The sequence below is a fragment of the Haematobia irritans genome, chromosome 4 (assembly GCF_050003625.1).
Source record: "Haematobia irritans isolate KBUSLIRL chromosome 4, ASM5000362v1, whole genome shotgun sequence".
NCBI lineage: Eukaryota > Metazoa > Arthropoda > Insecta > Diptera > Muscidae > Haematobia > Haematobia irritans.
In genome coordinates, this window is record NC_134400.1 from 47577155 (window position 1) to 47592987 (window position 15833).

General features: G+C 29.9%; 1 protein-coding gene and 1 long non-coding RNA gene across 2 annotated transcripts in view; both read left to right on the top strand.

Moving 5' to 3' along the window:
* Positions 1–15833, top strand: part of LOC142236889 (uncharacterized) — a 319247-nt gene that overhangs the window by 28121 nt on the left and 275293 nt on the right. The window lies entirely within an intron of this gene.
* The window catches only part of Plod (procollagen lysyl hydroxylase), a 60505-nt gene continuing 44955 nt past the window's right edge, over positions 284–15833 (top strand). The window contains exons 1-2 of the mRNA XM_075308542.1: positions 284–704; positions 7931–8016. Coding sequence (XP_075164657.1) covers positions 557–704; positions 7931–8016 — 234 coding nt within the window. The 5' untranslated portion in view covers positions 284–556. The remainder of the gene's footprint in view (positions 705–7930; positions 8017–15833) is intronic.

The window sequence follows — 15833 nt, forward strand, 5'->3', positions numbered from 1 at the left end:
TAAAGCGAAAATGTAATTAATTACAAATTCATTTCAATACTTATCTAACAAAAAATTACGGCAGTATAATAACGTCTGACATCAACTCTTTTTCAATGTATTTGAAAACAAGTTGAATTCAACGATAATGTTTTCTAGATGATTGGCAACGTTTGTGAACTGCCGCTTGTTTCGTCGACGTTTTGGTTGTGTTTCTTTACTATTTTGCTCTCTCTCTTGTTCGCTCTTATCATTTTGACAGTTGACTGATAATAAACCAACATATAACAAAATAACTAAAAGGGGAGCCATAAAAGTTCCATTCGTTGAATTGACTAGTACTGTGTTGGAACTCTTATGTGCGTGGGGAAAAAATTAAAAAGAAAGAAATAAGTGGTGTTTAATGTGCGATTATTGTAATAAATAAGACCAAATCGTAATATCCTATCAAAAATAACATGCCCATGAAATCGTAATAACGAATTGCTTGACATACGCCCGCCGCGTAAATAAATAAATAAAACAACAAGTCGTTCTCAAATTAAGGAATCCGCAATCCCTAATTTTATAAACAAATATGATAACAATTAACAAATTCGGCAGTTCAAAATTGCTGCTGTCTTTAGTGGCCTTCTATTACTGCCTGACAGTGGCATCCTCGAAGGAGGATCCATTATTAACCACAGAGAAGGTTACAGCAACTGAGGTGGACGACTCGCTTGATGGTTTGTACATAGAGCTAAGATATGCGAGATGCATTGATGATATTCATTAGTCTTTATTAAATATTTTGTTGGTGGTCTGGTGTAATTTATGTTTGTAGTTGTTTTAATATGTTTTCTTATTGGGCGGGTGTTACGAACGAGGTTCGCTGTAGACAGGGGCGTATGCAGGGTGGGCGTGTCGCCTCCGAAATGTTTTGATCATAAAAATACCAAGGATGCCAAGAAATAATAATAAAGCTTACCATGTACCAATTTTTTTTTATTATGTCAATGATTTTGTTATTGATTCCGAGCCAAAGACATTAGAAAATACAATAAAGATATTTTTACAACGCAATTTTTCATTATGGAAATAATATAATTAACCAAAATCTGATAAACAAATGTTAAGCATAATTTGTTCTACTGTAATTGTGGAGCATTTTGCAAAATTTAAAATGAGCACGATTTAGTCCACATTTCTTAATTAATTAAAAAAATCAATTTTTCAACAATGGGTTACCAAATTTGAATTTTATAAAAGTTTGTTCTGCATTTATTAAAATTTTTATTTAAAGTAGTATGTATACGGTGCATCATTTGATCTCTTCCAAAATTCTCAACATTTGTTTTCGGCTAGGCTCCCCCGGAAATAAAATCCTGCCTACGTTCCTGCAAAGATGGGAAAAAGTTGTGTAAAAACTGCTTCTTGCTCTTCTTCTCATATACTTTTCCGGATGCACAATTCAGAATGATATCATTCTTTGTGTTTACGTTGTAGAATGCACTCCATATTTTAGATTATGTTTTGGGTTTCTGCTTAGACTACAGATTGATGTAGGTATTGGTATTATAAACAATGTGTTGTTACTATAGTAGGCTGTTGGTATAAAAATTCTTGTTTGTTATGTTTTAAATTTTATACATATCTACATACAATTTTGTATATGGCCATATTCCAAGAAATGTAAAAATAAAGGGTATTCTGGAAATGTGAGACGAAACTTTATACGTTTCTTCATTTGTTGATTGGATCAAGCATAGTACTGTTGTAGTATTCTATGGGAATTTCATGAATAAAAAGTACAAACTCCTTCACCAACAGTATGTATTCTGTAATTGTATTCTTTATATTCTCCATTATGTAAAAAAGGGCTAGGAAATTTACAGAGACATTATAAACTTGCAAGAAAATCCGATCTTCACTGTAACCATAGACAAATAAACGTAAAATGAGTTTTCATTCTTCAATTTTTAATACCAAACTTTAAGCATTTAATAATGCTGGTATACGGCTTGAAGAATTCATTTCTCAAACTATATTTGTTTTCTCCGTTAACGCAAATAATTGTATACGGGGTGGTTGAAAAGAAATGTTTCAATTCAAACGATCCTATTTTTCGTAAATCAATGAATTTCAATTAAAAACATGTTGGAATAATGCTATTCTTCATATTAGATTTAGTATACGAGGATCGATTGTGGGCGAGTTGTTTTCGTTTGTTATTTTAAGTATTTTAATGGATCGTATACTTAAATTTAATTATCATATTGGTTCAATGGTAAAAAAAAGATATCTAGACATCTTCCTACAATTAATAAAGTGTTGGGTGAAGAAGTTTTCTGACCCTTATGTTGCCAAAAGACATAAGAATTTTAACATATTTCAATAACTATTTTTTTAAGTTGCAAGTTTATAACCCTCTACCTCCAGCCCGCTAAGGGCCGAGTACACAGAAAAAAATATTACCAATATTTGATGTAATTTGAATAAAAATTTCGTATGGGTTCTCAATATGTGATATACGTTGATAGATAATATCGGTGCGGAAGCAATTCATGCAAATGGAAATGTCCTCCGAAAAACCTCCGCATACTTCTGGATTGAAGCTGATCCACTTGCTTACACTTAAAGCGAACTAAGTTCAACTACCTGTTCCTTTTCATTGACTTTTAATTTCCCATTTATGGATGAGTCGAGGGAGAGAGTATGGAGAGAGATGGATGATTTTAATTTACTTTATTATCTAATTGATACTGACTTAAGTATTGATGAAGTCTAAAATTTTAAAATTTTAAAATTTATTTCAATAACTAAATTTTTTTCCAAGATTTCCAAGTTTACAACCCTTTGACTCCAGTTGACCACGACTTGGATCACAGCACAGGAAAAATGTCAATATTTTTCCAATTACAATTTTAATTTAATTGAACATTTTTCAATTAAAACTTTAATTGATTCAATTGATCAAAATGTTTTAATTGGATCAAATAATTTTTTAATTGACGTTGGGGATTGATTCTCTCATTTCTTGTTTTTTTTTATTGTTCTACGATAGAAGACATTTCAATTAAATTTAATTGACTCAATAATTTCGTGACTACAGACAAGACTATTTTATTCTGTGTTCGCTATCCCTACGTAATCCCACGAAAAGGGGCGAGGAAGTTGGCTTTGACTTCGCGTTAGGTCAGGTTAGGTTAGGTGGCAGCCCAATGTATGAGGCTCACTTAGACTATTCAGTCCATTGTGATACCACATTGGTGAACTTCTCTCTTATCACTGAGTGCTGCCCGATTCCATGTTAAGCTCAATGGCAAGGGACCTCCTTTTTATAGCCGAGTCCGAACGGCTTTCCGCTTTGCAGTGAAATCACTTAGAGAAGCTTTGAAACCCTCAGAAATGTCACCAACATTACTGAGGTGGGATAATCCACCGCTGAAAATTTTTTTTGGTGTTCGGTCGAAGAAAGAATCGAACCCACGACCTTGTGTATGCAAGGCGGGCATGCTAACCATTGCACCACGGTGGCTCCCTTGACTTCGCGTTATTTCTGAGCCTCTTAACACATTCCGTTATATCCAGCTCTGCAGGACTGCGGTTCGGCAATCGGTAGAGTATCTCGGTGTCTGCCGCCACTTCTACGCCCAATCGCCAGCATGGTTGTCACAATTGGTAGAATTCTACCAAAAATTGTAGATTTTTTACTGCTTGGTACATTGGTACAATTCTTGATGTTTTGGTAGATTTTGCAGAATTTGTCAATAAAGTTTGTCCAAATTCTCTATAAAAATAAAATTTTGACAAAATTTCTATAAAAAAAAATTTTGAGAAAATTTTTTATAGAAATAAAATTTTGAGAAAATTTTTTATAGAAATAAAATGTTGACAAAATTTTCTGTAGAAATAAAGTTTTGTCAAAATTTTCTGTAGAAATAAAGTTTTGTCAAAATTTTCTAGAGAAATAAATTTTTGACAAAATTTTCTATAGAAATAATATTTTGACAAAATTTTCTATAGAAAAAAATGTTGAGAAAATTTTTTATAGAAATAAAATTTTGAGAAAATTTTTTATAGAAATAAAATTTTAACAAAATTTTCTATACAAATAAAATTTTGACAAAATTTTCTAGAGAAATAAAGTTTTGACAAAATTTTCTATAGAAATAAAATTTGGACAAAATTTTTCTGTAGAAATAAAATTTTGACAAAATTTTTCTAGAAAAATAAAATTTTGACAAAATTTCTATAGCAATAAATTTTTGACAATCGGTAGAGTATCTCGGTATCTGCCGCCACTTCTACGCCCAATCGCCAGCATGGTTGTCACAATTGGTAGAATTCTACCAAAAATTGTCGATTTTTTACTGCTTGGTAGATTGGTACAATTCTTGATGTTTTGGTAGATTTTGCAGAATTTGTCAAGAAATTTTGACCAAATTCTCTATAAAAATAAAATTTTGACAAAATTCTCTATAGAAATAAAATTTTGAGAAAAAATTTTATAGAAATAAAATGTTGACAAAATTTTCTGTAGAAATAAAGTTTTGACAAAATTTTCTATAGAAATAAAGTTTTGACAAAATTTTCTATAGAAATAAAATTGGACAAATTTTTTTTTGTAGAAATAAAGCTTTGATAAAATTTTTCTAGAGAAATAAAATTTTGACAAAATTTCTATAGAAACAAATTTTTGACAAAATTGAAGATAGAAATAACATTTTTCAAATTCAAACATTTATTTAATCAATTAAGCCCTCTTGGACCATACATTGATAGATTTGAAAAAAAGTACAACAAGCTAAAGAAATTACAAATGCAAAGGAAACAAATCATAATAGTACTTAAAACTAATGTGAATACAATATTCTCAATAGCTGAATAACTACACGCACATTTCTTTACCTAAACACCAAAAAAAAAAAAACGCAACAACGCATATGGAGGTATTATCAGTGATGATACAAAAACAAAGTTAATTCTTATAATTAAAATACTGAATTAGTTTACTTTTAAAAGCGCTTAGACTTACGGAAAAGTTCTTATAATCGGATGGAATTGCATTCCATAATCTGGATAAACGAATTATGAACGATCTTTCAAAAACAAGGTGTGAGAAAGTCTCTTTTAGAATTTGAGTATTACGAGTAGAGTTTAGAAAATTAAAACATTGGAGGTAAGCGGGTTCACCATGTTTTATAATGCTAAAGAAAAATCTAAGGCATCTTATGCTTAGGAAGTGCTCAAAAGTACAGCCAAGGAACTGATGCGTGAAATACACATAATTACGTCGGCAGTTACGACCATAGACATACCTTAAAATACTGTGAAATGAAGATTCAAGCCTGCGAATATTTGACCTATTGGTGCCAGTATATACCTCAGCTCCGTACAATATGTGAGGCATGAGTAATGAGTGAGTGAACATGTACTTTATTTGCGTAGGCAAGATCACATTTATGCAATACAACTTGTTTAGGATGATTTAGTTTGGAGCAGATATGGGCAATATGCTGCGCAAAAACCAAATTGGAGTCAATTTGATAACCAAGAGAAGTTATGACATCTTTCGAAGAGACTATATGACTCTGCAGCGTTATACTTTGAGGAGTATTTTGGCGACGTGAGTAATTAAACACTATACATTTAATTTTCGGAATATTAATGTTGAGATGGTTGCGACGGGCCCAGTCGCATATCCTCCCAATATCGTCGTCCAAATGTGAAATGCAGCGTGGTAATCCTCCACTAGTACACGTACTCAACAGCTGAAAATCGTTTGCATAAATTTCCATATCTACATGTTGAACATAGAGCCGAACATCATTGACAAAATTTTGTACATAAATAAAATGATCCCCAGTCGGTGTTTGTTTCTCGTAGACTTAGTACTTATCCCACCACCTTCATATGTATTTAGTACCTATTTTTGTACTGCAATATTTATTTTTTTTTTTTAAATTTTATAAACATAAAAAATAATGAGAACCAAAAGTGATAAAAAATTGGGTACTACCCAAGATTACCCGGTAATCTTGTATGTAAGCCTATTTAAAAATTAATAACCACTTATTAATGTGGAAAGTACTTCTCCTCATGCATACTTTCGGCCATGAAATAAGTAGTGCTTTTAGAGCATATAATCACCTAATATGTAAACACTTAAGGTAGAATTACATACCATGCGTTCAATGCCTAAAATGCGTCCGATGATTGAAGAGTTGAAATTTTTCATTAAAATCAAAAGCTCGAATAGTCTGCCGCAAACAGAAAAAATCAACCCTTCCATCAACGCACGGATTGACGCATAGTGTGTAATTCAACCTTTATTCGTAGATACACCAAAGTTTGCAATATAGCCACTTATTGTCTCAGGCAACCAAATCTCGAAAATATTGGTTTCTATCGCCGATTACAATGGATCAAAGTATGGCGAGTAATGCTGTAATAGGAGCACTACTTGAACAGAAACAAATATATAAATAAACAAAAAATCTAATAAATCATCTAAATAGTATTACACGCAAATTAATTTCACACTTAAAATAGAAATAAATGTAGGTTGTTTAAGGGAGTTGGATTCGTGAATTACGTTATAATATATCCAATAGTCAATTCACATTAGGTTCGAAATCTACTAAAAGTGGATTTTGAGTCACTTTTTTATAAGGCAAATGGCATTTGAAATCTAGTTTAACCCAGATATGCCGACCGTACTACATTTAGTACACCTGTTATGTTCAGGTTTCTGAGTTTACAGTGCTTTACATTTTCTAATCTACTTGTTGGTGTGCTTCAGAATATAACGGCCCGTCGGCATATCTGGATTAAGTACATTTTGGAAGTGTAATTTGAACGAGGTATAAGAAAACATTTATTTAAAACATGATATGGCATTAATTTAAAGCATAATAAAAGATAATGGCATTAATTTAAAGCACAATTATTATGAAATATTTGTGATAAAAGTTTCTTAACGGAAAATGTTCAGAATTACCGTTACATTACATATTCTTTTTGATTTTTTAAGTAAATACTCAATTATGTGAATAATTATACCTAATGGTACCAACATTTATTCTATTTTATTAAGTCATTAACTGCCAACTGCATAAAAATTTGAGAATAACAATACGAAAATTACCGAGAAGTATTTATTTTTGTCATTACAAGTTAGTCATTATAACTCACCGCAATGTAATGCAACTTGTAATGACAGCTGTACTCCTGGTAATGCGATGTGGTTACCTAGTTTTTGCTGGGTAACTACATAAGCTGACGAGCCGATATGACTAAAAAGTTATAAAACTACAAAGTGGGGATGTTAGAATGTTTTAATAATTAGAATATTGCGATAATATATGCTGACGTTGCGATCAGGAAGATATTGGTAATCGAAAGGGGTATACTGGGATCTTTAAAGCTGCATAACAGGTACTGATCAGATGTACGATTGAAGATATAATCATGAACTTATGAATTTTTGTAAGATTCTTCTGGAAGCCTGTGCCGGAAAATAGGTACAACTTTATCTTGGTAAATGTATTTGTAATAATAATTATAGTTGGACCATTGCTTGTAGTTAGTATAGGTGTGTCGATGACGTTTTTGATAGTTTGTGGATCCCATCCAATAATACATACGAATCCCGTAATTTTTTAAGTTTTGTCCTGTCCGAAAATAATTCGATTTTGTATTAGAGGTACTTATTACGATGTGGGATGATCGTGGGAAAATATTTAAGAAGAGGTTTATAGCGGATAAATTAATACGATTAATCAAATGCCAAATCAGCCCACAAAAATCCAAAAATGGACTACAAAGAATTGGAGATGCAGATATGAAAATATATTTAACCATAAAAGTTTATTACTACATGTATTTTTTTTTTTCTTATTTACATACTGGTACCTCTGACATTCACATTCCAACTAATTTTTGTGTTTTTATTTGCTTTTTTTTTCAGCAAAAGTTAAAGTATTCACAGTGGCAACAGAGCGTACCGATGGTTTCTTACGTTATATGCGATCAGCCAAAGTCTATGATATTGAGGTAAGTTTTTAAAATATTAATAAAAGATTTTAACACCTTTCTCCTTTGCATGGGCCTAAAAATTATGAATACTCAATTGTATGGGAAAGAAACAAAAACAGAAACGGTTTTTAGATTTAGAGCAAAATTTCCAAAACAAACAAAAGCTGTGAATAATATCCAGAATTAATTCTTTTGAATGGACTATATGGACTCTACATCATTTCGCTTTTATATATATCATGTGCCATTACTGTAAAATATGGTATTATTAGTTGATGCATATATTTTGTAGCATTTGAATGGAAGAAATTGTAGATCAATGGTGTATTTTTGAAGAGAGTATCCATTATTTGGTATGACAAAATGTGTTGATATCCATATCTGGAGATGAAAAGAATGTAAATTTTTATCGAAATTAGCTTGAATCGAAATGTCCTAGTCGGCTACAGTATTACAGTTGAGAATTTCTAGAAAGTGGCATACTTTTTCATAAAGAAAATTCAACAATTAAACGCATTTGTATTACTGTAATTTATAGTGAAGTGTAATTTTACGCGAAGTTGAGGCCTTTATGGCATGAACAGTTTTACACTCCGAAGGGAATCAGGATACTGCTCGCGAAGACTTTTCTTCTGTCCACCCTACTTTATGCTTGTGAGATCTTCGCTAATTGTGACTCGGTCAGCCATCGTAAGTTGAATATAGCTTTTAATAGCGTCATAATATATGTTTATATTTGCGGATATATGACCATGTTTCAAATGTTCCGGGCAGTCTTTGTCATGTAAGCTTTAACAACATGCTGAACATAAGAGCTCTTATTTTACTGCATAAGGTTGTTTATAAGCACGAACCCCATAGTTTGAGAAACTGCGATTTGCACAGTCGAATAGAGGTAAGAGAATAGTATAGAATGACAATTTTTTATTCTTTCGGTACGTCTATGGAACACACTCCCACACAACCTACAACACAACAGTAAATCCTTAAATTTTAAAACCAATCTTTTTTAAATTTTTCCAAAATTCCAATCAATCTTAATTTTGATGTCTAGATTTAGTCCTTATACGCTGATGAAAATTTTTATAGTTAAATATACCTTATTGTTTAACATTTTATATTATATAAATTTATAAATTATCATTTTTATTAATATCCTGATTTTGCAACTCTTTTCTTATCATCTGTTGTATTTATATACATTATTGTATGTTATGAGAATCCTGCACTTTAATTATAAGACCTTGTCTTGTTGTGCATGTAAACATAAAATAAATAAATAAATATAGATCTTAACTATTTCAATCAAATTTTGCACACTTAACAATACGACTAAGTGTTATGTTTGTACAAAATTTCAAGCAAATCGGTATAAAACTCTGGCTGCTGGGTCCATATTAGTGCATATCGGGCGAAAGATATATATGGGAGCTATATCTAAATCTGAACCGATTTCTTCCAAAATCAATAGGGTTCTATTCTGACCCAAATTGGAAACATGTGCCAAATTTGAAGGCGATTGGACTTAAATTGCGACCTAGACTTTGATCACAAAAATGTGTTCACAGACAGACGGACGGACGGACGGACAGACGGACATGGTTATATCGACTCAGGGACCCACCCTGAGCATTATTGCCAAAGACACCATGTGTCTATCTCGTCTCCTTCGGGGTGTTACAAACATATGCACTACCTTATAATACCCTGTTCCACAGTGTGGCGCAGGGTATAATAAAATTTTGGCAAAATCTTTTATAGTAATTAAATTTTAGCAAAATTTTCCATAGAAATAAAATTTTAGCAAAATTTTCTATAGAAATTAAATTTTGTCAAAATTTTCTGTAGATATAAAATTTTGCCTTAAATTTTGGCAAAATTTTCTATAGAAATAAAATTTTGACAAAATTTTCTATCGAAATAAAATTTTACTAGAATTTTCTATAGAAATTAAATTTTGGCAAAATTTTCTATAGAAATTAAATTTTGTCAAAATTTTCCATAAAAATTAAATTTTAACCAAATTTTCTGCAGAAATAAAATTTTGACAAAAGATTGATCAAAAAATTTCGAAGGCACTGAAACAAAAACCAAAAACGGAAATCTGGCTTCATTTTTTCTCAACAACAAAACCATGCTATACAATAGTGATATGCTTTCGCTTGGGAGGTACCAATACCAATACCGAATTTAAAAATAATCTTTCAATTCGGTAGTTAAGTATCCTGTATCTTTAAACGAGACTATTTTCGCCTTATCAGCAGAGAAAAACTTACAAAATTGTGTTTTTGCTTTATTACTGACTTTTTATTGTGAGTGTAGCGTATAATAAAATCGGACCCAATGTCCGATGTCTTCTTTCTTGTGTTATTCACAACTCAACTGAGCACTTTTAACCAGAACTGAAAACTGTGACAGTAAAACGGGTTTTTTTGATTTCTGAAAATATCAAAAACAAATGACCAAAGAATCGATATGCCACTAATGACTGAAACATTTCTTTCATAAAATCTTTAATTTTATAATTAATTAGTATTTTGATTTATGTTTATAGACTGATAACAGTGTTTTTTGTTTTTACATTAAGTAAAATGATTTTGGCATTTGATTTATAACAAATACCCTGTATACAATTGCCGAAAAGGCGGCTCGATTTTAAGTTTACCATTCACTCAGTCAGCTATTTTTTGTCTGATTGATTTTGGTTTTTTGGCTATCCAAAGATTATGTTTTTTTTTGGTTTTGTGAATTTCTTTCAAACTTGTTTGTGATTGCTGCTTATGATGAAGATTTGGCAGTAGATGATGATATATGTTTTGCTTTGTTATGTGTGTTTGCTGAGGTAGCAAAATGTATCAGCGTGGAGTTCATAGAAAACTCTCAAATGACAATGAAATACAAGCATATATTAACTAATGTGTAAACATTTTGAAAAGAGGGTATTAATCAATGAATTGTCTAAATGTCAGAATTTTAAATTATGCTGGAAAGTTTTGGTAGCATTCGGTGGGTTGAGATGTCAAACTGTTCTAGCCATAAAATTATTAATCATTTCATCACATACGCATATTGGCCTATTGGTCATATATTAAATATATTTCTTGCTTAATAGTTGGTATTTCATTCATTAATTTAGTACTATAAGAGTTTATTTAGTGCTATAAGAGTTTATTTATAGGGTTTCTTTATGCAATTTAATTGAAACCAATATCATTGGGAAGATTGCAGTTTGAGCGAATTAAAAAAATGAAGGTCGCAACGAGATCAAGAAAACCAAGCTAGATACCACCGGCAACTTGTAGCATTTAGGGATACAAGAGTCGAAAAACAACTTTGCGACCAATCGTTTGTATTGTTAAAGAAAATAGAATCGACTCTTTGTAATATTCAGAATCTACATTTTGAAATCGAGTCTAATCGACTTTTGATGTTGATGAGAATTGACTTTTTATAGTGATCAAAATCGACTAATCCAATTTAGCAATTACTGAAAAATTAAAGATAACGAAAAGTCGCAAGTCTAAAGTCGAATTTTAAAAAATTTCCATAAAATCGAAAAGTCGAATTTTCAAAATTTTCGAAAAGTCGTCATTTGGATTTTCATACTAGGGATTGTCTACAGCATTACGGTGGATATAATATGCTGCGTAAGGATCAAAACAAGCGGTGTGCAGAAATGGTTCTTTTAGTTCAACGCCAAGAAACAATACACTGAATTAATAGCACCATGGCTATATAGTTTTAACCCGATAGGTGTTAAGATCCCAGTGGACGTTTTGGACTTCTATTCATTTATTGATCTTTCTTTTAAATGATCTCAAATAAGATGATTTATCACTTTCTGTATTAACCCAGCAAAAAACTTTGGAAGTGGTTCTAAAGGCACACTATAAAAGTACATCCAAAAATGTTGTTCCAAAGATGTTTTCATTTTAACTACATATGAAGTTCTTTTAATTCTATTTTTTATAACTCGCTTTTTTCATATTTTTAATGGGAAATTTTATTTTTTATGTATCAAATAGGTTAAAAACAGAGTAAGAATTAATAAAATGCTACAGATTATTTAAATTTTATAAAAAAAAAAATGTGAATTTTTGAAAATATTTGAGGTCAAACATTTCAGACAAACGTTAGAATGCATTAAAAATCATAAAACATAAACTATAAAAATTATTTATTTGGCAAAATAGCACATTTTTTAATTCACATCTAAAAAATACAAGAAGTGACAACTTCCAAATTCAGTGCAACGGCTGTTGAAATGTTACACATCCGTCCTATGTAAAGCCCAAGTTAAATTAATCGCTTGTGCACTAATTTTGCATCACTTCCGGATCCAAAAAGTACATTTTCACTACTTTCTTTATTGGGAATTAGTACAGGTATCATATTTGGAATCATGTAAAATACTGCGTTGTGAAATAATATAAAAGTCAAAAACATCCACAGGGATCTTGCCACCTATAGGAGGGTTAATGAATGGTCGTATAAATCACCTTCCCCAAACAATATTCGATTCATTGCTTCTTCAGTCTGGACGAATCCCTTCCAGAGTCGCAATGTTTCTCAATTTTAATTTATTCCCCTTTTATAATCTGGCATATTCAGTAAAACAGATTAATTCACGCATTGTCGAGCTATATTTCTTGCTTATCAAGTTTCTCAATTTCTCTGAATGCCACATTAACATTTCTCAACGAGATTTCATAACGACAGCTTAAAGTTAAAGGTTTTACTACCACAAACAAACCTCCAGCCCATCTCCATTCCATTCAATTTTCAGGCTTATTAGAAAACCCCAGTGCATTAAATGTTTAATGATATTGTACCCAGCTAATCATCATTTGAATTTATTGACTAAAGATTAGTTTATTGCTCCAAACTCTTTACAATGCATCCGGTTAGAAGCTTCTGCTACTGCAGATCTTCTGGAAATGTTGATATATGCTATTGTTCTAATGCTAGCCACAATTTATATATGTATGTATGTACATATCATATATGATTGCTATCAATTTTTATATTCCTTTCATTCATTGGAATTACTATAAATGGTTTTCCAGCCACATGTTCCAAATGTGATTTGATCTTTTAGTTTTTTTTTCGTTTCGTTCAAAAATCTTTCTAAAAGACCACATCATTTCATTGCAATCACCATCGAGTTGTTTAGTGTTCTAGATTTCTCTGTTTTTTGTTTTTGTATTTTTCTTTTAATTGTTTTGTTAAACAATGTAGTATGGCAACTAAATATGTATAAAGGAATACATATAGACGCAACACTACACTGAAAAAAAAAACAATCTTTTGAAAAAATCGGTTTTCGACTTATGGGATTGGACGATTTTCGACATGTTTAGAATTTTGACTATTCGCCCTACACTATGGATACGAATAAAAAAATAGAAATTTTATAAAATTTCCTATAGCAAACACATTTCCATAAAACTTTCTATAGGAACCAAACTTTGATAAACTTTCTTATAGCAAACAGATTTTCACAAAATTTCAAAGAACAAAGAAATTTTGGCAAAATTTTCTAAAGAAAGAAATGTCGACAAGATTTTCAATAGCAAAAAAATTTTCACAAAATTTTCTATAGCAAAGAAATGTCGAAAAATTTTCTATAGCAAAGAAATTTTGACCAAATTTCCTATAGTGTGAAAAATGAATTAAAAAAAAATCAATAGAATGACAAAATTTCCTAAAGTAAAGAAATTTTAACATAATTTTTGATAAAATTTTTTATAGCAATGAAGTTTTGATAAAAATTCACATAGAAAAGAACTTTTGACAATATTGTCCATTAGCGTACAAAGTTTTACAATATTATCATTTAGTCTACAAATTTTGACAAAATTTCCTATAGCAACGAAATTTTGACAAAATTCCTGTAGCAAAGAACTATTGAATATGTTTTCTATGGCAATGAAATTTTCACAAAATTTCTTATAGCAATGAAATTTCGACAAAATTTTGACAAAATTTCCTATAGAAAGAAATGTTAACATAATTTCCAACAGCATTTTAGCAAAACTTCCCAAAGTAAAGTAATTTTAACAATATCCTATAACATGAATTTTTGATAAAATTTCCGATAACTAAGACATTTTGGCAATATTATCCTTAAACATATAAATTTCCACAAAATTTCTTATACCAAGGAAATATTGACAATATTTCCTACATCAAAGAATTTTTGATAAAATTTTCTACAGCAATGAAGTTTTGATAAAAATTCATATAGAAAAGAACTTTTGACAATATTGTCCTTTAGCTTTTTTATGCTAATGAGAATATTGTAAAAATGTGTACAATATTCTCATTAGCATAAAAATTTTGACAAAATTGTCCAATAGAAAGAAATATTGCCAAATTTCTTTAGCTAAGAAATTTTGACAAAATTCCTGGGGCAAACAACTGTTAACAATATTTTCTATAGGAATGGAATTTTCACAAAATTTCCTATAGCAATGAAATTTCGAAAAAATGTCCTATAACAAAGAAATTTTGACAAAATTTTAAATAGCAAAGACATTTTGAGAAAATCTCCTATAGCAAAGAAATTTTGATAAAATTACCTATAATAAAAAAAAATTGACAAAATTTCCTATAACAAAGAAATTTTGACAAAATTTTCAATAGCAAAGACATTTTGAGAAAATTACCTATTATAAACAAAAATTGACAAAATTTCCTATAACAAATAAATTTTGACAAAATTTTCAATAGCAAAGACATTTTGTGAAAATCTCCTATAGCAAAGAAATTTTGATAAAATTACCTATAATAAAAAAATTGACAAAATTTCCTATAACAAAGAAATTTTGACAAAATTTTCAGTAGCAAAGACATTTTGAAAAATCTCCTATAGCAAAGAAATTTTTAAAAAATTTCCTATAACAAAGAGATTTTGGCAAAATTTCCTATTGCATAGAAATATTGAAACAATTTCCTGTAGTAAAGAAATATTGACAAAATTGCAAGAAATTTTGCAAAATTGTAAAGAAATTTTGACAACATTTCCTATAGCAATGAAATTTTGATAAAATTTCCTATAGCAAAAAAATCTGACAAAATTTTTTTGTTAAAGGAAATTTTGTCAAAATTTTCTATAATAAAGAAATTTCGACGAAATTTTCATATAGAAATAGCAATAGCAAGAAAAAAGTTTTTGACAAAATTCCGAAGAACATTTTACAAAATTATCTGTAGCATAGAAAATTTTAACAAAACCATATAAAAATAAAATTTTCACAAAATTTCCTATAGCAAAAAAATTTTGACAAAATTTCCTATAGCAAAGAATTTTCGACAAAATTTTTTAGCAAAGAAGTTTTGATAGAAATTGCTATACCAAAGAAATTTTGACAATATTGCCCTTTAGCATACAAATTTTGACAAAATTGTTCTATAGAAAAAAATATTGACAAAATTTCGTACAACAAAAAATTTCGACGACACTTCCTAAGCAAATAAATGTTGACAAAATTTTTTATAGCAAAGAAAAATTTATAAAAATTCCAAAGAAATTTCGACGAAATTTTCTTTAGCAAAGGAATTTTAACAAAATTTCCTACTGCAAAGAAATTTCGTCGAAATTTCCTATAGCAAAGAAATTTTTTCAAAATTACTAATACCTAATTTCCGATAGCAAATAAGTCGACTTTTGATAGTCATTCTTGTTAATGTATCTGGTGAAAAAATTGTTAATCCTAAGTTTAGAATTTGTTGATGCTAATCGATTTAAATTCGAAAGATCTTCTTCTTATTCTTATAAAATGTTCACATCTTTTGCTCTAAATCATTAGATTTTAATTCATAAAAATCTAGAC